This window comes from Uloborus diversus, chromosome 6, assembly GCF_026930045.1.
Source record: "Uloborus diversus isolate 005 chromosome 6, Udiv.v.3.1, whole genome shotgun sequence".
Lineage (NCBI taxonomy): Eukaryota > Metazoa > Arthropoda > Arachnida > Araneae > Uloboridae > Uloborus > Uloborus diversus.
In genome coordinates, this window is record NC_072736.1 from 82,161,870 (window position 1) to 82,188,851 (window position 26,982).

General features: G+C 35.7%; 1 protein-coding gene across 1 annotated transcript in view; it reads right to left on the reverse strand.

Annotated features, from left to right (window-relative positions):
* LOC129224840 (uncharacterized) overlaps nucleotides 1-26,524 on the reverse strand; it is a 42,746-nt gene extending 16,222 nt beyond the window's left edge. Inside the window, exons 1-5 of the mRNA XM_054859386.1 lie at nucleotides 26,417-26,524; nucleotides 22,587-22,696; nucleotides 11,804-11,934; nucleotides 1,802-1,878; nucleotides 803-951 (exon numbers count right to left, since the gene is read on the reverse strand). Of these exons, the coding sequence (XP_054715361.1) occupies nucleotides 803-951; nucleotides 1,802-1,878; nucleotides 11,804-11,934; nucleotides 22,587-22,696; nucleotides 26,417-26,524 (575 nt within the window). The remainder of the gene's footprint in view (nucleotides 1-802; nucleotides 952-1,801; nucleotides 1,879-11,803; nucleotides 11,935-22,586; nucleotides 22,697-26,416) is intronic.
* Between the last annotated feature and the right edge of the window lie 458 nt (nucleotides 26,525-26,982).

A 26,982-nucleotide genomic window follows, 5' to 3' on the forward strand; every position in this document is an offset into this window, starting at 1 on the left:
GGGCACAAGTTCACATAGGGGCACATACGTGTACCAAATTTCGTTCGATTTCATGCGGTAGTTTTTGCTGCAGAATGGCCACAAAAAACTGGTCACACACAGACGTGACACACACACGGATACACACACACATACACACACACAGACACACACATACACACACACACACACACACACACAGACATTTTCCAAAAATAGTCGAAATGGACTCAGCACACCTCAAAACGTTTGAATCCGTCAAAATTCGAAATTCGAAAATTTGCACGAATCCAATACTTTTTTCTATATATTAGATGTAGAAGAAAGTAAAAAAGATAAAATTCTGCTAATTTTTATACATTTGTTCTTTCGTAACTAAGCATTATTTGCTCACTATAAGCTTCAAAACGTTCAACTCAAAATTTACTCGACTTTGTAGAAAACAGATTATTCTTTCTGCATGACTACAAACGTGCTTTTGCCGACTAGTTCGTGAGTATGACGAACCAAGTCTTACGCCGCCATTGAAATTTTTAGGGGGAGGATATCTTAAGAAGTATTTTTCTCCTTTTTTTTGTGTGTGTGTGTGGAGAGAGGGAGCTCCTAAAATCAAGACATAACAATTTTTCCATAAACATTCTTTTGTTAGTTAATCAGAAGGTAAATTTGCGTAATAGAATTCCACACTCTGATACGTTTTTGGTAAAAAGATAGAAAGATACATCTGCGTTAGGTTGATAACAAGGTACGCTCCCCTCAGTAGCGAAAAGAGTAGTTTCAAAAAATATTAAAAGTACCTAAAAGTTCTCAATTACAAACTTACGTGAGATCTTTGATGACTGTGGCGGCTTTTTCTAGGACTGTAACGTCTGCGCTTTCGAGAAGTGGAACAACAGCTTCTACAGCATTAAAATCCAGACACTTGCTAGCATCTACCAAGCAACAAGCATGCAAAGTCTGAAGTAGAACATGCTGGAAAAAACATAGCCAAATGTTTCACGTTAATTTAAGATGTAGATCTGCTGATGAAAGAACAAAATTACTTTTTTTACTTATCTAAGCGGTACCCACAAGGTCTTGCCTGTGGTTGATTTTCCCTTAACTGAAATGCTTATAACTTTTCTATTGGTTAATTAACCGGCTCCGTTGGTATTTACCTTGGGTAGAAAATGTTTTAAAGTTGTATTTTTTCCGTTCTTTCGAACGAAACCGAAATTGAGACGATACGATCATTATTTTGAGTAGAAACATCCATTTTTTTTAAACGACCTATAAACTTTCTCAGCATTAATCTAGACGAACTCAGAAAGTTTCAACGAAATCGGTCCGGTAACTTCTGAGTATATAGTTTTTGAGTTCGTGTTTTATTTATACAAAGATTGGGAGTTTGATGGAATGTTTTTTTTTCTTCATACAAAGTTCTGCATACTATTGTCCTCATACAAATGGGTAAAAATCTGTTTTTAATAGGAATAATGAAGGGATTTTTAAAATATGTTGTCCTCACTCAGATCGGCATTTTAACGGGTAATTTGGGAACTGTTGACTTCATTCTGATGGGGATTTTAAGGGCCTGATGTTCTCACTCTAATAGGGATTTTCAGGAACTGTGTTCCAATTGGGATTTGTATCTTTGACGCTATTTTGGGACTGTTTTCTTGATTCTAATGGCAATTTTAGCTTGGAGAAAGTAGGGTAAGATGACGAGACTATTTTTTTCCCGCTTTAGGATGTGAATTAAAATTTCGAACCGTAAAACCCAGGCTTCTTTAAATTGTAAAATTTAAATATTTATCTTATTGAGTTTAAGTTCAAAACTTACCAAAATGTGATCTGGTTCCTTCGGTATTCTTTCAACCAATTTAGGTACAGCTCCAGATTTTACCAAGGACTCTGCACCTAAATGAGAGTTTCGTTTAACTGTAATCCATAAATTTATGGCAAACGCATAACAAATACTACTGGAAGCAGAGGCGGGTCAAGTAAAGTGGGAGCCCTAATGGTGCCCCCCCCCCAAAAAAAAACTAGTATGTTGTGGCCATCACGAAACTTTCTTCTATATTTTTCTTTTTTTTCTGATCCCTCCCCATGCTTGACGAGGAAGCAATATTCCCAACAAAAACAAAATTACACATGCAAAAACTTGACGACCATCCCAATGCAACTCCAGCGCTCGAATACGCTACCTTGCGGTGATTTACAAAACTGCCAGAAAAACTAAAACATTGCCACATTGCGTTCCACGTAAGTCTGTTGACTTAAACATAGGCAGTTTGTTCTCAGTATTTATTAACGCAATCGATATGTCTTGGATTGCTTTCAGCAACAGAAAGTGTTCGAGCTCCTCAAAATAATGTTAGTTTTCATTATTTCCCTCTAAAAAGTGATTTGATTGAGAAATGGTGAAAGCGCGTTAACAGCAGAAAACTATGGATTAACAAACTTAGATAACGTTATACCAGGTAAAAATTTTATTGTTTTGTGTGAATTTGTAAGAATATGTTTTTTTTTAAATCTTAAATTAATTTAACAAACCATGTTTTACAGCAGCATTTAGTTGGAATAGACAGTATGCAAAATTTTTTCGTGAATATATTATCGTAGAACGAAATGAAAAATGTTTAACCGAGAAAGAATTTATTTTGTTGCTTTTATTCTCAGCTGAAAGGTTTCGCCAAATTTGTTTAGGGTTATAGTTTTAGTATTGTGCGAGCTAAGTATCCTTGGCGAGATTTCGCGCTTTTAGTTAAACCATTTTTAATTTTTATCATGAGTGGAATAAAATGGTAGTAAGATTACAGAATTCGATAAGTAAAAAGAAATAATGGTCAGTCAACTGAAAAGAAAACTACCACCATATATCCGTGAGAGTTTTGTTGATGATTCGCATAACATGACACAATTAAATCGTAGCTCAGAAATTAGAAAAATCGAAACAGAAAAATTTTAAATTAACCGATTCGGGAATTCGAGAGAAATAACTCAGCTACAAATGCAAAATAATAAGCCCTAGTCAAGCAAGGCAAAAAAAGTATCATCTTCTTTCGATAATAATTTGTAATGTCATATTGAATTTTCTAGCATTAATTGTTATTCTTGTCAGGCCACAATTATTATTTAGTTTTATCAAGAATTGATAAATAATTCAACATCGTGGAAATGGCTGCTTCGAACTACGAACTGCGTAATTTGCATCAATTTCTAACGTGTAGTAATGCTTCTTGAATTCTCATTTCTTTCTACGTGGGCCAAAATATCAACAAGACTTTGAAAATTAATTTAAAAAGAATAAAGCGAAAAAATCATGCATACGAACAAAATTTACTAGACTTATTACCATTTTCTTCGTTACCACATGCGTTTGTTTTAGTTTTTTCGTTCGCCATTAGTCAGTGACTGCAGTACCCCCTATAGTTCGTTGGATTTGCGAATTGCAAAAGCAAAGCAAAGAGCGAAAATTGAAAGTTATTTTAAAAGCCTTGCTTGAATTAATTACAAATATTTTATTTGTTAACAAACATAAGATGGCAACAGTTAAAAATTTAAAATCATTGAGATTATATTTCCGATCATTTCCATACAACTAAAATCACGAGAAATACACGCAGACGACAATCTATTACGATTTATCTTTCTTATTGTTGCATTAATAAAGCTATTTTTATTCGCAAAAAAATAAATAAATAAATAAATAAATAAAAAATAAATAAATAAAAAATTAATTTGAATTTTTGGCATCTTGAATTCAAATTATGTTTTTCGCAATCACGAGCGTGTGTGTTTGCGTAGGCGCATGTGTGTGGGTGCGTGGGTGCGTAAGTGTATGTATGCATGTGTGTGAGTGAGTGTTGTGTACGTGCGTGTGCGTGTAGGTGTTCGTGTGTGCGTGTGTGTGTGTAGGCGTTCGTGTGTGTGTCTGTGTAGGCGTTCGTGTGTGTGTGTGTGTATGTGTGTGTAGGCGTTCGTGTGTGTGTGTGTAGGCGTTCGTGTGTGTGTGTGTGTGTGTGTGTAGGCGTTCGTGTGTGTGTGTGTGTGTGTGTAGGCGTTCGTGTGTGTACATGGACGCCACCGCCCAGCAAAAGTGGATTTCGGGGGACAGTGCTCAGGACTAGCCGCGCCGCCGCCGGTGGACGGTGGTGCTGCAGGCCTGGTCCAAGCTGAAAAAGGCACGGACGCCAAAAACGGTCAAGTGAGAACAATAAGCAATCGTGATTGCTCAAAAAAAAAAATAAAATAAAAATAAAATAAAATAATAATTTGAGTTCTGGAATTTTGAATTCAAAATATGTTTTTCGCAATCACGAACTGAGACAGGACCCTACTCATTGGAGTTATTGTTTCTAGAAACGGCTACTGTTCCCCCTAAGTCTGCCTCTCCTCCTGGGCGGTTACTTGAGCATAGTTGTGTGTGTGCGTAGACCTGTGTGTATGTACGTAGGTGTGTGTGAAGTCCATAGGCGGATTTAGGCCGAAATATTTGGGGGTGCAACAATAACAGGGACCTGAGGGGGGGGTATTCCCGGAATAACAAGGCAGTGGCGAAATCAGAAAATAATTTTAGGGCGGGACACACTTTGAAGTTTAAAAAACGCGATGTAAACCATATTTAGTAAGATTAGGGGGTGGGCAATCCCATACGCGTGCGCAGGGCTTCAGAAATGGGGGTACCACTGTACCAGGAGGTGGAAATTGTGCTTGGAAAAGCTCCCATACTTGCTCGTTTAAGGAAAATTTTCAAATATTGTGAGTAAAAAAGCATTTTTAAAACGTATGAGGTAAAAAATTAGTGAACCTAAAAATGTAAAATTTTAGCCACTTTCGTATTAACTTCCATTTTTATGTACTAATGGACCCCCGTGCGCACGCCTATGGGCAATCCTTAATATTTCAAACTGCAGAAAAAGTCTTAAACGAAAGTCGATATTAGAAGCAATGGGTGAATCTAGCTACTGGTTTGAAATGGGATTCACGCCCCAGAAAAAATTTGAAATAGTAGTTTTAAAAACGCAGTTTTACAGTTCTTGGTGATATTTTAGAGGCAAGAAAAAGACGTGTGGCTCCAAGGCTATGTTTAGAAAGTTTAGTCTTATAAATGTGATTATAGTCCATATTTATAGTTTGGGCTATGAATGAGACTCATAGACTGTCTCCAATCGTTTGTTGAAAAGCAGGTAGAAATACGTAACCCCCTCCCCTCCCCCATGCTACCTCTTTAACTTTTCATAATTGAAGTTCCAAAATTACTACGGAGAACAATTTTTGATGCTGTTACCGGAAGGGTGTTCTGGAGCTCTCCCCTGGAAATTTTTCGAAATTGAAGTCCTAAAAATGAAGTTCTTCCACAACAATCCATGGTATTAAAAAAAAAGGATTATCCCACTTAAATATTTCGAAATAGTAGTTTTCAAAACCAAAATATTAACACTCTTTGATGGTAATAGAGAAAGGGGGGGTCATAGGCCCTTGTTCGAATGTTTTCTAAAATTAAAGTCATGGTGTAAGTTACATGGTGTAAGTAACACATGAGTGTAAGATCATATTTGGTAACGTTAGGGACACTGCAGTTTTTCAAAACTGAAGCTTTAAAAACGCAATTATAAACGATTTTCGATGTATTTAGGTGATTAGAAGATCTTCTTTGGAAATTTTGCGAAAGTGAAGCCTAAGAAACGAAATTTGAGGTACTCTGTAATAACTTTAACTGGAGAAAGGGCTTTGGAGAAAAAACATTTTGAGGACTAATAGAAAAAATGAAAACGAAATAGGAAAAAAAAAAGGGCAGGGGGAGATATGAAAAAAAAAAAGAGGATTGTGCGAGAAGGCACATAATTCGCCGCCAATAATCTGAAGCTGTATGTCAATATTTCTTTTTGAAAGAGAAATTAAGATTTTTTCCCAACATTCTTTTTCTTTTTCGTAAAATAAGTGCGTTTTCCCAAAAAAAGATCTTTTCTTCTCTTCAATAATAAAGAATACTAGTCGACCCGTGCGGAACTCCGCACTGTGCTTCGAATCGTTTCATAAGGTATTTCGCTCTTTAAGAATTTCAAAGGAAGAACATTATGAAGAAGAACCGAAAAAAAAGGAAGCGCAGAAGAGAAGGCATGTAAATTAAAGACATCAGTAAGAAAACCTCGTTAAATACAACGTTGTGATAATGTGATCATCGCTCACCTTTTGGTCGTACATATTTTCAATTCAAACATAAATATCGTTAAAAGTGTGGCTGAGTAGTGACTCGTGAAAAAGCAATAATTGTGCATGTAAAAAAAACAGGTTGTGGCAAATACAGTCCTGCCCATGTGAGGATTTGACGGGAAAAAAAGAAACATTAAAGAGATATTTATTGGCACGGATTCGAATTGGCGCCATTCTGATTAACAGCCTGACATCCCAACAAACCTAGCAATTGCTCCTTCCTTTTCGAAAGCTATTCATTGAAGGAATGCGTAGTAAAAAACAGCAAAAAAGCTTTTTGCCAAAAAAATAATAATAATAATAATAATAATTAGATCATGCTTCTATGTTTTGTCATTAACCAGCATGATACGATTTAAAATTATTCGAAAAGCATGGAATTTGATTAAAGAATGACGAACATCTCACGTAGCGATTGAAACGAACATTCTAGAGAAGTAATAAATTAGATTGAAAATAAGTGTTTTTATTTTTGAATATTGAACTATTTCACATAGAAGATTGCTTTAACAGTTACGGTTTAAATGCCCGCACATGTTTCTCTTTTAATCGAACACTAAAAATTCAAAACCAAAACCAGTTGAACTGAGTCCGTTTTTTAAGTGTAATTTTTCGAACGTAGACAAAATGTTTTTTTTTTTTTCAGCAGAAAGCAGAGTAGAAAATGATTTCATGCTAATGAAGTTGATAATAATTTTAATGCTTTATATCGTATTCGCGCGAATAAAAAATTAAAGGTTTACTGGGTGAAACTCGTAGTTTTAATTCGGCGTAGTATTTTTTCATTTGTACAAAAGGTCGAACACTGCTATTAGAAACATCTACATTTCAGCATACAATGAAAATGTTTTTCTGCACAAAAAGGATTTCCTTTAGGTAAATCTAATACTTTTTTATGCTTACATTATGCTGAGTGGTCTGGATGTAGTCAAAGCTTAAAAAAAAGGAAGAACACCCTTCGATTAACAGTCAACTTATCCGAATGATAACTGTAGCCTGCATAAAGGAGTCGAAAAACCAAGTAGCATTCCCACTGCATTTATTTTATTACGTTTGTATGTTATGAGTACATGTAATGCGTAGTACTAATATAAATTTGATATTATATCGGACAGCCCAAACTTGCCCGAAGTTCAGATAGTTTATAGCCGAACGCAGTACCGAAAAAAACTTATCAATTTAACCGAACAACTAAGTCCAGTGCTTTTAAGCTTTATTAAAATATGAACACACACGCAGGCTTTTTTTTTTTTGCCGAAAGCGACGTAAAAAATGGAAAACTTCATTAGAACTTTGCTTTTAAAAAATGCATAAGAACTACAGGCAGCATCAAAAATTTGAAACAGCAAGGGGCGTTTTCGAAAACTTGATTTTTCGACCGTAAGTCCATTTTTCTTCATTAGCCAGCCTGATAAGTTTTAAAATTAGAAGGGAATAATATATAAGATAAGATATTGAAGAAACATTTTTTTATTCTTGAAAATTTTTACAATTTGTTACCGCAGGCTGCTTGAACCGTTATGACTTAGATTGCAGCACGTGTTTATCATTTAACAGCACGGTTAAAATACAAAATAAATTGAACCATGCTCTTTTTTAAGCGTAACTTTTCGAATGTAGTAAAAATGTGATAAGCTATTTGTTTTTTTGCAAAAAGAAGAAAAAATATATATTTTACCCTTCAAATTGAGGTAGTAATTTTTTTATTTGTACAAAGAGTCAAAAACTCATTAGAAGAATATATATTTCAATATACGATTTATTATTTTTTTCTGAACAAAAAACAATTCTATTGTTGTCTGAAATCTTAAACCTGTTACTTATATTTTCGCTTACATTAGGCTTTAATTTTCTTACCAGAGCCAAAGCTTAAAAAGAAAAGAAAAAAAAAACGTACGATTCAGAAGTAATTTAGCACAAAGTCCATTCAAGTTTCATATCAGCAAGGAGCGTTTCCTTCTCATTTATTCTATTCCTTCATAGTTGGTATTCACTTAACTAAGTGTTCATGTAATGCGCGATATTTCTCTAATTTTTGTTGCAGATTGTCCAGACGTGGGCCCGAACACGCATTCTCCTGGTTACGAAGAGAACGCTCTGCCGATCAAGCTATTCAGCTCTGCCGGTCATGGCGCAAATTAAAGTTATATGTTTAACCGAAAACCTTATTCTGGTTCTTTAAAACAGGTTTTTTGGCTGAAAAAAACAATTTTTAGACCGTGGGTCTATTTTTCGTCAGTAGCCAGCACCATAAGCTTTAAAATAAGGCGTAAATCAAAGAAATCAATCAAGAATTGAGGAAAGTCTGGCGTAGAAACCAAAAACAGGCTACAGAAATAATATATAAGGATTTTTTTTTAAACATCTACTCAGCATTTTGTGGGGAGGGTCACCAGTCTTGTGCCCCTTCCCCCCCCTGGATGCACAACTGCAGCAAAATGTCCAGAAGTACTCCTTCAAAAATTTTAGATTATTTACCTTAAAATTGATTTTTTTTCGGTTGATTTCGGTGTAGATTTTATTGATCAAGTTTCTTGCAATAGTCTTGTTTTTTTTTTTTTTTTTTTTTTTTTTTTTTTTTTGGACTTTATTAGCCATTGTTGTTTTAAAATAGAAGAACTTGTATTGATATACGAATAAACACTCAATTACAGAACATGCAATTATTCTATACAATAACACAGCACTGAACAATAAATTGTTTGAGAAGTTTCTTTATTTGCATGAAATTATTTATTAGGTTTTTTTTCCAAATGGATAAAATTACTTTCACTAGCGACGTGTAGTGATATCTACACTGGATTCAAGTAAATTTACTAGTATAGCAGCTATGAATGTTTTTCCCCCAACTGCGTTTCTGAGTGAAATATACTAAACTAATTTTTTTTCAAAGTCCAACCAAAAATTTTGGGGGTGCGGCGCACTTCCTGGCACCCCCGTAAATCCGCCTATGGTGAAGTCGTGTGTGTGTGTGTGTGTGTGTGTGAACGTGCGTGTGTGTAGGACATGGACGCCTCCGACCAGGAGAAGCGGATAGCTCAAAACCGGAGCACCCGCGCCGCGCCGCGCCGCCAGCAGAGGACGGTGGGCGGTGGTGCTGCAAAGGCTTCTGGTCCAAGTTGAAAAAGGCACGGACACCAAAAACGATCAAATGAAAACAATAAGCAATCGTGATTGCTCAAAAAAAAAAAAAAAAAAAATCAACACCTCTTGGAGCGATTGGCGTCAAAATTGAACCAAAGCCTGTTTACATATGGATTCACATATATTCCAAATTCCAACCAGAACGTAGCATTACTTCTTGAGATAGGGCACTCACAATGGAAAAAAAGAACGGGCGATTGCGCTATCCCCTTTTTAGCTGTTGACACCAAAATAAAATCAGCTCTTATACCCACTAAGGGCTACTTGCCAATAAATTTTTCTTTCATTCCGTTCATTATTTCTTGAGATACAGCAGTCACAATTGACGACAAAAAACGTTCTATAGATCAACCCCCGTTTGAGTTATTGACACCAAAATTGAATCAGCACCTGTTACTGTTAATGACAACATATGGACCAAATTTTGCTTGATTCCGCCAGTTACTTCCTGAGGAATAGCAAGCACGCGTAATTCAAAAAACGTCCCATTGCTTCACCCCCCTTGGAGGAATTCGCGCCAAAAACCAATGGGCACAAATTCACATAGGGGCACATATGTGTACCAAATTTCGCTCGATTTCATGCGGTAGTTTTTGCTGTAGAGCGGCCACAAAAAACTGGTCACACACACGGACACACACACATACACATACACACAGACAGACATTTTCCAAAAATAGTCGAAATGGACTCAGCACACCTCAAAACGATCGAATCCGTCAAAATTCGAAAGTCAAAAATTTGCACGAATCCAATACTTTCTTCTATATATTAGATATGGAAGAAAGTAAAAAACATAAAAGTACTTTCATCATTTTTTTCAGTTTCAGAAGTATTGGGCAAAATTGTTTTATTATGTAGATTTTGCTTCGTACATTTGGCATTTATATTTTCAACAACATCGATGTTCACAAGCAGAAAGCGTCAACTTTTCAAGAACAAAAGGGGGGGGGGAGTAATTGGTGTCAGTCAATCTATGAGGGGGTCCACGCTTACAAAATGGTTGGTAATCACGAGTCTAAGCAGGAAATTAAGAAAAATAAAATTTAACTAGTATGTTGTGGCCATCACGAAACTTTCTTCTATATTTTTCTTTTTTTTTTTTTTAGTGATCCCTCCCCATGTTTGACGAGGAAGCAATATTCCCAACAAAAACAAAATTACACATGCAAAAACTTGACGACCATCCCAATGTCTGAATTATTGCAAAAGCAAAGCAAAGAGCGAAAATTGAAAGTTATTTTAAAAGCCTTGCTTGAATTAATTACAAATATTTTATTTGTTAACAAACATAAGATGGCAACAGTTAAAAATTTTAAATCATTGAGATAATATTTCCGATCATTTCCATTCAATTAAAATCACGAGAAATACGTAGACGACAATCTATTACGATTTATCTTTCTTATTGTTGCATTAATAAAGCTATTTTTATTCAAAAAAAAAAAAAAACTCAACACCCCTTGGAGCGATTGGCGTCAAAATTGAACCAAAGCCTGTTTACATATAGATTCACATATATTCCAAATTTCAACCAGAACGTAGCATTACTTCTTGAGATAGGGCACTCACAATGGAAAAAAAGAACGGGCGATTGCGCTACCCCCTTTTTAGCTGTTGACACCAAAATAAAATCAGCTCTTATACCCACTAAGGACTACTTGCCGATAAATTTTTCTTTCATTCTGTTCATTATTTCTTGAGATACAGCAGTCACAATTGACGACAAAAAACGTTCTATAGCTGAACCCCCGTTTGAGTTATTGACACCAAAATTGAATCAGCACCTGTTCCTGTTAATGGCAACATATGGACCAAATTTTGTCTGATTCCGCCAGTTACTTCCTGAGGAATAGCAATCACGCGTAACTCAAAAAACGTCCCATTGCTCCACCCCCCTTGGAGGAATTCGCGCCAAAAACCAATGAGCACAAGTTGACATAGGGGCACATATGTGTACCAAATTTCGTTCGATTTCATGCGGTAGTTTTTGCTGTAGAGCGGCCACAAAAAACTGGTCACACACAGACGTGACACACACACATACACACACACATACATACACACACACACACATACACACACAGACAGACAGACATTTTCCAAAAATAGTCGAAATGGACTCAGCACACCTCAAAACGTTCGAATCCGTCAAAATTCGAAATTCGAAAATTTGCACGAATCCAATACTTTCTTCTATGTATTAGATATAGAAGAAAGTAAAAAACGGCAAAAAGAAACTTATCTTGTTTTTGCGTACTTGACGGTAAGCTACAGAAACATCCTTAATATTAGAATGTTTTCTTTTTTTTTCCACAGCAAAAAAAAAAAAACATTCTATTCCATTAAAAAAAAAAATTTGGTTGGAAAATATATTCAAATTTTTACACATTGCTATTTTTGTTTAACTTTTTTTTTTTTTTGGTTAAATTTTTAACACATTGGTTAATTTTTAGAAACACTAACGTTTATTAGCACTTACCAATAGGAGATATTGATATTCGTTGAAGAACAATATTCGCAGCATTTCTTACAGCCGCGTCTGAATCATCTATTAGCTTTAGAGCTTCTTCATAGAAACCATGCTTATGAAAGGCTTGGCGTCCCGCTGCACTAACTATGTCGGAAGAAAAAGAAAAAAAATATGCATTCTTTTTTATATTGAACTATAAAATATGTGCAATACTTTAAAATGAATGTTACACCTTATCTCTATCTGTGGCTGTCCTATGTCCAGGGAACCACATATCACCTCCAGCCCTGGAATTTGGTACAAAATTACTTCGGACCCACATTGGAGCGCTATATATATTTTTTAATTTTTGAATTAGTTTTTTGTAGTGAACTAGGGGGCTCTGCCCCTTGCTCGCTGACGCTCATCTACCCCCGAAGATTGCTTGACAATCTTATTTGATTCGCAGAGATCTAAATCGCCAATTAGAAAGAAACATTAAGAACGCATTATGAGCTACCTTTGGAACAAAAAGTACCCCTTCCCCGGGTTTCAAAATAATTTGTACCAACTTGCAGAGACGTAAGGGCTGAGGGGCTCCTGAGCATTGCAAAACTGCAGTTGTGTACGTTTGAAAAGTCGCTTTCATATTCATAGTCTCCAGTAATACATTTTGCTCTTTAGCTCAGGACTTGAACTAAGTTGAGCCTAAGATTTTCCGTTAAAATCGAAACCTTTAAAATTTGTGAATAAGAAAGAAGAAAAAACGAATCGGAAAACTATGGCAACGCCAAATAAAACGTTAATAATTTGAATGGAAATAAGATTTTTCGAACTCTTGATTAAAACTGCTTGCAACTTTTTTTTTCTTTGGAGAAAGGAGCTAAGTTTTTCGACCATAGGTCGAACTAGATCTGGAGTATAAAAAGCCGCTCTTTCCAGTGGTGTCAAAAAGAAAACTGTGGGACAATTCCTTCATTTTTTACTGACAAATTTAATGAAGAAAGTAGTGCCTAAATTTTAACTAAGCATAAAAAAGTTCGAACTAAAAACGCAAATAACTCCCGCCACATTTAAGTTGAGAGCATTGAGACAAACTGTGTAGAACGGGGAAATTTCTACCCTTTCCAACGATACATAATATTAATATGTACAAGTAATTTTTCACCCCTTTAATATTCAATAATAGTCAATTTACGTGAAATTTGAGCTTAAAAAAATAATTACCAAAAAACTAATTCGAATTTCAAAAAACAAAACCCCAGATGCAAACCACCGGGACTTAACAAAATTTCAAGGCTGTAGTGCTATGGGGTCTCCTGGACGCAAGCTCGCCACAGACTTCCTATCAAAAAAATTTTTGACCTAACCTTTTTTTAATATAAAGAGATAATGTTAGTCTAATTCTTGTCAAAGTGCTTCTTTGGGAAAAGTTATTGTGTTCATAATTCATCAAATTAATCTTAAGAAAAACGTGATTTGAGCTGTTAAATTTGCATCAATTACCACTCATATGCTTTAAAAACCAGCTTTAGCAAAATTTTGTATTTCTTTATTTCCATTTTTCCCTTAATTTTATTGCTGTCGTTAAAAATCCTATGGCATTTACTTGTCTTTTTTTTTTTTTTTTTTTGCTCCCCTCCCCCTTTTTTTTAGTTCTAATCGCCGCCTCCGACATAAAACCTTCCAAGTTTCAAGAAAATATCTGGATTTCTGCTCAAACGCTTTCGAATGAAATTTCACATTTTATGACAAGCTGACAAGAGTATCATACTTAATTCAAAATTAATGACTATTAATAAGTCTGATAACTTGATAACTATTAAGTCTGATAGGATGAATAAAACATAGGAAAAGAAATATAGAATAACCACCTGACAGCAATTCTTGATTGCGAAAAAACTTATTCGTCACAAACGAATTATTATTATTTTTTCTTTTTTAATAAATATTTTGCTTATTTAGTTATTTATTTTGCTACTATTAAAAATGGGGTCGTTTCCGAAATTTTAAAAGTATTTTTATCTTAAAGAGCTTGCTTAAAAAGATAGGATTTAACCATTTTTTTAATGTTTTTGTAATAATTGTAACCTTCACTACTAAATGGTGCCATAGTAAAAATCAGCATCAAATGAGTAAAATTGACGATTTTGTGAGTGAAAGAAAATTTCATGACTCCGAAGTAAATATTTTCTTCATTTTTATTTAATTTTCTGTCTTTATATTTGTAAATTTAATCAACTGAATTTTATTTTGTTATAAAAGAGAAGTACTTTAAATATTTTGCTTATGAGAAAATAATGATAGTGCGTTTAGATTTACCATTATTTTGGTTTTTCTTGAACTATGTAGTGATTGTACCTTGGGACAGCCAAACATTTTGTAGTACCTTAGGACACGTTCCAAGGTACAGCATATGAATGGTTCTTAATAATTAAGATATGGTTAGGAACACGGAACTATGTTCTAATCTGATGTAGTCTTTTGAACAAATTTAATGTTGGATAGTAATTCATTATGCATTAATCATAATTCATAATTAAGCATTCATGATTTAACTCACTACCATGAAAAAAAATGTTTTTTTTTTCGTCTGTGGTGCAAAATTTGTTCAAGTATATGGCTTTTTCCTGAATCATGAAGACTTTCCAATAGTACAACAGGATGTAACCCAAGGTACAATAGGATTCTGTACCTTAGGACAGCTTGGAAGTTTTACTTTAAATGGCTGGCAATATTTTATTTTCAAACTGCCTGAATTAAAAAAAAATATATTGCATAGAAGTATGTTTGGGGTATTTTAAATGTGCCTTTTATATTAAATTTGATTCTAATAATTGACGTTAAAAATTAAAATATGAAAAGTGTCCCAAGGTACTACCTAGGTCCCTCCCCTACTGGCGACGATTTGGTAGAGAGCAAGCGTAGAGCGCAATATTAAATTTGCTTCTTGATCATCTTAACGTAGAAACGTGGTAGACAGATGCACCAAAGTACATCATTTATGACGTCATGAAGACCACGCCTTATTTTCAAAGTCGGACATTTAAAAAAATTAAGTAAAAATTAAGCGTTGGGAAAATGAAAGTTTTTTCTTGCTCCATGTTATAATTTTTTGCTTATTCTATTAATTTCAGTGACTAAAAGTAGTACTTTTGACTGAAAAAAACAACCTCATTTCCTACTTGTGCGCTATTTTGAAGTCGCTCTGCCACTCTTTCGCTTACTTTGAGTCCTCGGTGACTCACCTGGGGACAGTGACTCCCTTTGAGGATCAGGTTTATCTTTCTTTGTTCTCACCAATCTCTTTCTGAATTCTTAATAGTGCATTCCTTTCCTCCGTCAGTTAGATGGTAAAATAATTACACGAACTTTTGCTTAACGTGAACAACAGTACTTTAAATAACAACATGCGGGACAAGAACAATCGAAAGGAGTTTTTAATGACATACATGGTAGGTTCAAAAACAAAAATCCACCCACAGAGCACAGTCATGTGGAGATATACAGTAGACACTCGTTTTACGCGGTTTAAGATTTGACACCTTTATTTTATTTTACGCGGATAAACTGCATTTTGGCGTGCTAATAATCGAGCTTGGGCCACTGGAAACATTTTATGCGATTGATTCCAGAACTTTTTCCAGAAGTAAAGTTACAAACCTCACACAGTTCAGAACTCACTGGAAGAAGATATTTTAGGAGTGGCAAAGGAGGACAAAACCAACGGAGATACCAACATCGGTGACACACAACTGAAAACGTTCACATTGAAAATTTTGAGCCATTCCTTACACAATATAAATGATCTTTCTGATTTGTTAGTGAAGGAAGATTCTGTCATGAAAATGACGCAAGTGATCATGGATGCGTTCATGCTCTACAAAAAACTATAGAGAAAAATTCTTAATGACTGCCAAAAGACTATCATAGCAGGCTCCATTTTATAAACAGAATACGAAATTAATTTATGTTTTCTTTATGAATGTTGTGCATAGAAATCGATATAAGTACACATTAAACTTATTATACAATTAGCCATCACTAGAATGAAATATTTTTTTTATCTACGGAACCTAACCCCTATTTTAGCAATAATATTAAGTCTTAATTTACGTGGCATTTCCGTGGAACGTAACCCCCGCGTAAAACGAGAGTCTACTGTAAATGAACAGGTAACTTTTTCAATATCAAGCAAAAAAATAGTGTAAACAAATCCCGAATTTGAAATGTCCAAAAAGTGTATGCTTAATAAAAAGGGGTTATTGCCCTTTGAGTTACACTTGACTGAATGTGAAATATATCAGCATAATAAAAAGAGAATTCCCAAACTTTTTCAAGTCGTGGCACATTTCGAAGAATTAGTGATTTTTTTAAAAAAAGTATCCTGAAGAAAATAGCTATTGGGAAGAAAAAGATAAAAAGGGAAATATATGAATTGCTCGGGGTAGAAATGTGACAAGCCACAAGGAGTGACTTTTCGATCAAAATGTTTGTTTCTCGTAGTTAAAATTGAAATAATCATAACAATGTATTATGTCATTTGAAGAAAAACATATCTGGTTTTAGAATGGGGTTGCTTCCTTCAGTCAAAAATAGTACTTTTTGTCACTGAAATTGATAGAATAAGCAGAAAAAAAAAAACATAAACCCAGAAAATACTTCCGTTTTCCCAACAGTTATTTTCTAATTAATTTTTTAAAATGTCCGATTTTTCAAACAAGACGTGGTCTTGATGACGTCACAAATGATGCTCTTTGGCGCATCTTTCTACTGCGTTTCCACTTTATGATAATGAAGAAGCGAATTAAAATTGCGCTTTACGCTTGCTAACAACCATATCGTTGCCAATACAAGTGAGTAAAGATGCGAATTAAATATTCTTGCTCTGTGAGAATGGCAGCACAGAATGGCATTTTATCATTTGTGATGTCATCGTACAGAAGCATAAACATTGAAAGCGCGCTGATTTAAGTAATTTGTTTTAAATATTAAACTTAAACAAATTATTTAAAAAACGATCTGATCCTATGTTTTTAAGCATGCACTTTCAGAAAAAAATACTTTTTAAAATTTTGGAAACGACTCGATTGTAGAATTTGGAATGTATATACAAAAATTCTACAAATATTTTTTATAAATCGGAAATTGGCCAACTGAAAAATTCACATCATGTGGCATACCACATATTCTTGCCCAGAGCCCCCCCCCCCCCCCCCCCGTTTATAACATAACATTAACCAAACCGAGAAAATGTATTCCATCAATACAAAAGTCAGTAGCATTGTAAAATAGGACATGGTTAGGTTAGATCAAGTTCAATTTTAGTAAAAGCAGTGTCCCGTAAAAAGGAACCGCGGCTAGTATACTGGAACGCGACACGAATCATGAATCCCGTTTTATATGGTACAGCAGTCTCATACCATAGTTGCTTGCCCTCGTAAAGGAAACATTCTTACACACAGTACTCTATACAGACCTTACACTTAGTTTTGACGTCGAAATCATGCATGGTTGCGACATTTCTAATGTAAAAAAATGTTTTAAGCATATTAGCGTCGTAAGGTGTTTGAATGTTTCGGTAGAAACCTCGCACAGCTCAAAATACGGATAGTACAGCTACAAGTAATTACTGAATTGTGATTCATGTTATATAGTGGTTGAAGAAATCTCGTTTTGCATCTATATTGAACATTTGACTGCAATCTATACCATTAACTTATGTGCTCATCTGTCTGTGTGTGTGTCTGTATCCCTATAAATATGTACCTGGTCAATAATGGTACCATTGGATGCTGAACATCCAGAGGAAGCCATTCCGCCCTATTTCACCCCTCTAAACCTTTAGGTAGCGGAATATCCAGCGTAAAAAACATTGAAATCCTCAATTGTCAGCCGCCGCAGGTTGGCGAGTGAAGCGAGCAGAGGATGGAGGCCCCCCCCCCCCCCAGCCAACCTGTAATTTAGGGAAATACAAAGGGTATGGCATCTGTTCAGGATGTAGCGAATCTCTTGGATTTATATACAAAAACCAGGGGTATCTATTCCTCTAACAGCGAAGACGCACCACCCTCAAATGCTACGGAGCACCCCCGCCCGAAACGAGAGCTCTCCTGAAATGAGATCAAAACCCCTCTAAAATTTCCAATTCCTTAAAAATGTCAGTGACAGAGCCTGATTACCGCACAGGCAGACTAGGCTTGATGGGCTTGGAAGTCCCTCTTCCAAAGGGGCCCCAAATTACCCAAAGAAGTATGCATAGCATTACAGTTAGACGAAAAATACACTTATTTTCAAAATAATAGTTAGAAATACTTATTTCTGAATTGGGAAAAGGAGAATTAAAATTCATTCTTCCAGTAGTGAATTTACCATGTCACAATTAAGAGATGCTCCAAAAGACATACATAAATGTACATGATAAATGATTTTTATATTTCTGTGATAGACAAAGGGGCTCCAAAACCGACGAACCCCAAATCTGTAAATCAACCACTTTATTCCGCTATAGAGCCTTCAGGGGGTCTCCAAATTATTGTTGGCCTAAGGTCTCACTTTAAGTTAGTCGGGTCCTGGTCAATGGTGCAGTCCCTGAACTTCTGAAATTCTCATCAAAATCTGAGATGGTCAGTTAAAGGTGTTTTTCTTTTTGTGTTTGATTTGACGTCAGAATGACTTTTTTTTTAAACCTTGTCCCAAAAATATAGAAATTGTTCTTCTGTAAAATATATTCATTAAATAATTAAATATTGAAAACTTTTTGTAACGTTGAAGTGAAGAACAGTTATTCTCGATTTCTCTGCGACTTAAAATTAAGGCAAAGGCACCTGGCACGCAGCCCATCATTGTTTGAGGGCCAGCGGTCCCGTTGATAGTTGACTTACCATTAATGGCCGCTAAACATTCTGCAAATTTAAGCTTTACGCCAGCATCTTCGTCTTTGCTTAAGTTTCTCAGGGCAGAAACCGCGCCTATAAATTCAAAAACTAGTTTATTGTTGGAAAATCCATGTCTTAAATGCAGTTACTGCACAGTGGGAAAAAATTTATACTCCCCATTCTAGTTCTAAAAACAATCTGCTTATCTGCTTTTCCCTAAAAGTTAGAAGACAAGATCAGCAACGCTGAAAAAATGTTAGTCATGGAACCACTCAGGGGAGTTCAGAGAAATTTTGGGGTCCGTCACAAATGACTTTTCCGGGCCCTCTATAATATTGTTTACTTCTACGTCTCTACATATATTTCACCTTTCATTTTAAAAATCTCGGGCTACTTTCAGGCTCGGTCCTGGGCCAACAGATGTCCCTTCTCCCCCTCCCCTTGTGCACATCCCTGGAACCACTTATTACTTAGGTAATCAACGAAGGTCTAAGACAGGGCTCTCAAACCTACGGCCCGCGAACAGATTTTGTCCGGCCCGCGTAGTGATGTAAAATACCCGGGTATTTATTTTTAGACGTGAATACCCAGGGTATATACCAAGGTAAATGCCTATTCGGGGTATTTATTTCAAACATTTATATTCAACTAAAATACTTTTCTGTATGTATTCCACTATGTATATATACAGGGTCTATTCCAAAAGTAGAGCAATTTTTTTTAAAGTAATTTATTGAACAGATTTGCACAAACACTTAAAATTCTTCGAAGTAATGTCCTTGGGCTTCCACATTTCTTACATCGTCTCTGCCATGACTGGTAAGTGCCCTGAAAATCATTTTTGGGAACTCCCCTGAGGTCTTAGTCACGGATGTTTGGATCTCTTCTAGGGATGAAATATGGGTTGATTTCAGGCCTGCCTTTATCCGAGGGAGTCTGTTGGAGCGACGTCAGGACTATAGAGAGCTAGAACAGCGTTTTCACCTGGTGTTTAGCCAGGAACTCGCGGATTCGCAGCACGTTATGGCAAGGTGCTTCAACACGAACTTGCCTCACGCATTTCTCATCGCTAAATCTTGAAGAAAGCGAAACACAGCAGTAGACGACATGTTCAGTTCATTTGCAACCATCTTGATAGTCAATCGAGGGTCGAAGTCCAACATTTGAGGAACATGAGTGACATTGTTGTCGGTTTTCCTGGTTGACGGCCGCCAAGAGCGTTGTTCATCTAGAAAGCTTCCCGGCCCTCTTCAGAGGTCTTCAACCACCTCAAAACCCTTGAATAGGACAGAGAAGATTCCCCGTAAGTCTCACCAATCATTTTGATAGTCTCCTCAAGAGATTTTGTTGGTTACACAACAAAACTTAATCGCATACCAATTTTCCCGTATCACGGTCGATGTGCAGAGACATTAACTTACGTCCGTCCACTTCCACAGCTCGGAGAACCCTGAGACTAGTTTTCTGGAAAACCTTACGGTCCCCCTCACCTAAACCAAGTAGTTTAATTATACTACGACCAATAAAAGCGGAATGGAAAAAAAACATTGCATTACTTTCAGAATACACCTTGTATAACCAACCATATACAAAAGAATAAATTTTTGCTCAAAAATTGTATTTTGATCACATATTTAAAGAGTTATTGTGTGAAATCTAAGCAATCTAATATGATATTCACATTAAATATGTTGGATATGCCTAATCAATGTTAATAGCCAAATTTCAGGTATAAATAGCCATTCTACAAAAAATAAAAAGCTTAACTGGTTACAAAAAAAAGCAAACATCTTCTCCAATTATGACTTTGAAAAGAAAGATTCTTTGGTTCACGATATGTTTCTTTCATAATTTGAATCAAGTCTTTCAATAAAAAATATTATCAACTGTGTAATACACTGTGTGATACACTGTGTGTATCAGTTTTACCAATTATTTCTTATTTAGATTTTTAAAAAAAATTCCCATTCACTTTTTGCATTTTTTTGTAGAATACCCAGTTTTTGGGTATTTACCCAGGCCATGGGTAAATACCCGGGTAAATACCCAAAAAATATTTACCTACCCGCTGGGTATTTACGCAATCCACATCACTAGGCCCGCTGGACGTTTACAAACTTTTTTTTCCAGCAGACAATCTCGTTGAAAATATAATTGATATATTATTTTTAATTACGAATAATTACTTAAAATCTTTTTACGGTTAATTTAAAGCGTTTTATAATCATTTTTTACCGTTAACTACGTTTGCAGCACCCATCTCTCTTTTTGCTCTTTCCGAGAACAAATCTCATTTCTCTGCGCCACATTCTCTCGTTAGTGCCCTGACATTGGGCTTTTCCTGGCCCCAGGGAAAACATGTGCTCCATTTTACAGTTCTCTACCAGAAAAAGACTTTCTTAAAAATTTATGCTGGAGCTATGTTTTCTCATTTTGCATCCACAAGTGTTAACAGACATTTTCAAAATTATGTTGAATCTAAGTATACATTTTCTTTAACAGATAAACATTTAAAATCACTCTTAATGATCAGAACTACGAAGTTTGTCCCTGAATGGACAGAAATTTTTATCGGTAAACAAATGCAGTCTTCGCATTAATTTTTTAACTTTTTAAATTTTTTTAGAAACTTTACACGTGTTGTGTTCTTATTTATTTCCAAATTTTTAATCGTAATTAATTCAATAAAATAGATTTGTAGTACATTGCAATCATTTTGTCTTGTATCACTAACTCATTAGCCTTTTTTTTTAAAGAAAAACTTCACTTTATTTTGTGACAAAGAATGCTTTTTATTTCAGTTTCCTGAGCTATTCTAAATTTTACAAGGCACCTTATCGTTATATTATTAGAGATTTACTGGCATTTAAAATGTAATTTACCTAACAGCAAAGTTTATGGAAATATAACAACTTAGAAGCAAGCCCAGAAAGCTTCAAAAACCACCACTGAGCATTTAATTAAAAAATATAAATAAAAATATTCGCTATGTATGGGTGGAAGGGGGGGGGGCTAGTGCTAAATAGACCATCTGAGCTAAAATATTGTTGGACTGGCCCGCCTCGCCTCAAAAAATTTACAATGTGGCCCGCGAGTGAAAAAGGGTGGAGACCCGCTGGTCTAAAATATTAATCCCCACTCGTCCTGAAAATGTTTTGAAACTTAGGGCTTGTGGCTGGGACCGATTTGCAGATCTCGAGCAGGGCTGCGTAGTCGGAAGAAAAAATAACTGGTTGCAGTTCCGAGTCCGAGAAATTTAGAGTCTTCGACTCTGACTCCGAACCCTTTACTCAAAAATCAGTCCAATCTGACTCCGCAAGGACTAGCAGAGTTGCAAACTTTGAAGGAAAATGTGCGATTCTGACTCTTGAAGTTTTAAAACTTCAACTCCTGACTCCGACTTCTTTACCTCAAAATTGGTCTGACTCTGACTACGCAGCCTGATCTCAATGCTACAAAGACATTTAAGAGCCCCTAAGAATTGGTAAGTTTCATCTTATGTGAATGGTTGAAATAGGAATGCCAAAATGTCATTTTTTAGACGACTGCAAATGGTAAACAGACTGAAGCTCTGTTTGCAAGCACATCTAATAGACGTTTAATATTGATCTACCCCTTGGATCTGCGTTTGAACCAAACCATGTTCTTTTACATTTTTACAACACTAAATCACAGGTAAATGATAATTGTCCCCTGTGATCAGGTGGTTAAGGGCTGCTCATCCAGATGATATAGATGGCATTAGTTCGATCCCGGGTTTGGGAATGAACCCACCATTTGTCAAACGTAAGGCTTCAAGCCAAAAAAAAAAAAAAAAAAATAGTGAGTTGATGGAGACATATGGAAATCAGAAAAATGTAATTACTGAAAAATCAGTCCCTCAAACAGGTGTCCCACGGGCAGTTTCAAACTAATAAATTTTGAAATGAGAACACTTACTTGAAAACTCTTTCGATGATACTCGTCTAGAGTCGAATACATAATCACACATAGACTGCACTGCTCTTCTTCTTTCCAAAGGATCTGGGTCTTCCATTTTTCTTGCCTGAAATACACAAACAAAAATTAAGATGGTGACAGTCAGGTTAATAGATTGCCCGCATATCGCTTTGTTACTATTATACGACATTTCTATGTTTTCTGCAATTCAGAATGGTGTTCCAGAGCTCAAGTACAATTGATAATTGATAAGTTTTAAGGATAATATTATCAACATTTTATGCAAGTGATAAAAAATATCAAGTTCTTTTCATGTCTTTTTATATCCGTTAAAATACTTTTGTCCCTTTGAACAGGCCCGCCGCTAGGCATCTGAGCGTCCGCGTGCAAGGCGAACTATAGCGCCCCCCTCATTATATAGCTGGTTCACAAAAAAGGTGGGGGGGGGTGCTAGGGGATTGCCCGTAAAACTACTTTTTTGGGGAGGGGGGCATAGGCTATATTACTGGCTCGTATTATACTGTCCACGGGTTTTGGAGGGTTAATGACCTCCTGCATCCACCCTTGGCTTGTTAACGTTTGCCTTTTTTTCGGGCATTAGGGAAGGGTAATTAATTGGCACAGGGCGCCAGAGCACTTTTTAAGGAATTTTCACTAGGCAACACAAGTTAACATCCTTCCCAATAATTTTCTCTTTTCTTAACAAACGTGCGTATAATCGTCGCCTCAAAGGAGCTGGTACCTGCAATTATTAGATGTCTAACTGTTGCGGGCGGGGGGAGGCGGGGAACCATTTTAAGTCAACAATATTTTTTGGAGAGTCAAAATTTTAATTTGTCTTTACTTTTATTTATTTATTTCTCGATTTAGCAAGGTTCTAGGTGAGGCTGAATTTGGCGCCCTATTGAACGTTGCTCACGCGTGCGGTGCAAGCCTTGCTAATTTATACCCCAGTTTAGTATGGTGATTCTGGGTCACCGGGGTTATTCTGAGTGAGTATATTTTCTTATATTTTAAATGTTTTTCTTATTAATTTCTATGTAAATAATATCAGTATTAATTTCAACTTTTCCTTTACTGTGCCAAACTCTCTCTTAAAAAAAGAAATTTTAAAGCTCCAAGTGTAACATTAGATAATATATCATCTTCAATTGCTGCTGAAGTATCATGCCCTTTTGCCGAGCAAATCAATTTCAGCTTTGAAGATAAACTATGTCAGCATGCAATTATGGCACATATCAAGAACCAAAATAAGCAACAAATTAATACAAACCCCTTAAGTATCAAATAAGAGGACAAATTCGATAGTTATATGACAAATCAAACTCGCTTCTCTATCTTCTAACTGCAAGAGAAATCAAATTCACAAATGTAGTCAATGAGAAAAACCCTGCTTGCAAAAAAATAAAAGTACCTCAACAAGCTGATATTGACAGTGCCTAAATGCAAAATGAGCTTATTTTGGAACTGTTTATGACAACGACAAAAAGAGGGAAGAATTTGCAATAACACAATTGCAAAAACAATCCTGTTATAAAAATGTTAAAAGATGGTGTGATAACCAAATTCATTCTGTATTTGAAAATAAGACATACTTTGTTGTGTACGATGATAGCGACATATTCTACAATGGGAAAGTAACTTAAATTTTGGACAAAGAAAAAAAAATACAAACAGAAATTCTGGAACAAGGTGTCAGAAATTTTAGTTTGTTCAAGTGAGACATTTCTAGAAGTAATTTGAAATAAGTGTATTTTTTCCAGTCTAGTTAATTAAAATTTAAAAGAAAAAAACCTTGCAGTTGATAGAAACATGAATGATGAAGATAGCATACAAATATTAAAGAAATTTCTTCACCGAATTGCGAATCGTGGGCTTAGACCAAAGAACAATAACCAATTGTAGTCGACTAGTAAGAGTAACATCAAATTATTTCAATTATAATGTGTTACTTCTTACACATAAAACTTTTTGTTATTAAAAACCTCTCTTTGTGGGCTAAGAAATCATAATTTAGAATGGTTAATTACTTTTGACATTGATTGCTTTAAAAAAAAAGGAGGACCCAAATTTACCCCATGTGTGACCATAATTGCCCCGATCCGGGGTAATTCCTAGTCACTCATTTAATTTAAATGAAATAAATAATAATCTAATTTTAGGTAAAGGGATTATTTGAATAATTTCTAACTTGTGTAAGTTTACTCCATGCCAAATTAAGTCATTTTATCTTTTATGCTCAAGAAAATATTAAGATGTTATGGTATTTTGACCCATAATTGCCCCGTGTGACCCTATTACTAGCGCAGCCAGGATTTATTTTCTGTGGGGTTAATAACAGTATTTACAAATAAAGTACGACCTTGTTTATCCGAACTAAAACATGGACCAAAAGCAATCCGAATGAACAAAAATTCTGGAAATCCGGATAATACGCAAAAACATTCCTAAATGGGCAGTTATCTTTTATTTTAAAAAAATGCAGTAATCGTTTAAAATTATTATTAAGTAAATACAGTAGACCCTCGTTCTACTCAGCTTTAGTTTACGCAGTTTCGATTTTACGCGGTTTAAGATTTGACACATTTATATCATTTTACGCGGATGAGTTTCGGTTTTACGCAGATGCGGCAATACAAACAGATAATTATCTCCTCTTTCAAAATCCAAACTCCTAAAGATTGCAGATTACGCGTATTCAACTACATTTTGGAATACTAATAATCGAGCTTGGGCCCCTGGAGACATTTTATGCGATTGCTTCCAGAGCTCTTTCCAGAAGTAAAGCTTTTAAACTCACACAGTTCAGAACTCCCTGGAAGAAGAGTTTTTAGGAGTGACAAAGGAGACCAAAACCAACGAGGATACCGACGTCGGTGACACACAACCAAAAACGTTCACATTGAAAATTTTGAACCATTCCTAGACAAAAGAAATGATCTTTCTGATTTGTTAGTGAAGGAACATTTCATCATGGAAATGACACAAATGATCATCACGGACGCGTTAATGCTCTGCAAAGAACTACAGAGAAAAAAATCTTAATGACGGCCAAAAGACTATCATAAAGTTGTCAGCTCCTCTTTATAAACAGAAAAAGAAATTAATTTATGTTTTCTTTATGCATGTTGTGCATAAAAGTCGATGTAAGTACACATAAGAACGTAGCCCCCGCGTAAAACGAGGGTCTACTGTAGTTCCAAACTTGATCCGGATAAGCCAGAGATCCTCCCCCCTCCCGATACGTTCCTCATTGTGACCATTAAACAGAAATGAATAATTTGACACCTGTTTTCCTAACAATGCAGAAAGAAATGAAAAAAAAAAAAAAAAAAAAAAAAAAAAAAAAAAAAAACACTGAAACCAAAACCCCTCCCGTTATCAAATCCTGTACGCGGGCCTGCTCGTGACCGTCACTAGCGACGGTCACGGCCTACTCCAGATATTTCTCGGTAATAGCCCATAGGGATAGGGAATCCCTGATCTAGGTTAGTAGCTGAAGCGAGGTGGTTGCTATTTTCTTTTTTCTCTCGGTGAATAATTTGAATCTTTTATATAAAAAGAAAGAGAGCGTATCTCGATGAACCCTTGAACTACTTCCATGCAGGGGCGTGCACGGGGGGGCGGGGAGACACGTGTTGGCCTGGGTCCCATCCTGAAGGGGCCCAAATAGTTCAAAACTAGGCGTGAAATATAGGGGAAACAATATGGAGGGGGGGGGGCAAAGTCATTTGTAACGGACCCCGAAATTTCTGTGCACGCCTCTTTCTCCGTGGAACCTGGAACCTTGGGGTTTCGCGAACATAATTCAAGAAACGTCACTTACCATAACAGGGATTGCCCATCGTCCATATGATATGTTCTGCCTTTTAGGATGAACAGAATACATTCCAGTTGCTGTTAAAGGAGTAAGTTTTGCTTTTCCTTCGGACATTTTATCTGCAAGGCTACAAATCTGAGAGTATTTACCTCAAGCTATTACTTCTAACAATTTACTGTTACGTCTGTTCTACGAAATATAAACTATAAATAAATATTTGTACGTTGTTGCCTAGCATTTATTCAGCAATATTTCAGCTCGAGAAACACCTATTTCTTGATGCAAAGATCTTATCACCAGTGTTTTTTTTTCTTTCATAGTAAGTTTTAAATGTTTTAGATAGTAAAGGAAAACAATAATTCTGGTATTTTTTTAAACAAAGAAATTATGATTTCTTAAAAGATATTCAATGACGAAAAATTTCCCCTTTTTTGATCGAAGGTTGACCAATATTCAGTTAGCTGTTCCGTTTTAATGATGTTTATTAAAGTTAGAGTCCCACATGAAAACGGGGACTCGGGATACTTTCACGTGACGTCACAGCAGGTTTGTTTTGCATAAGACACGTGACT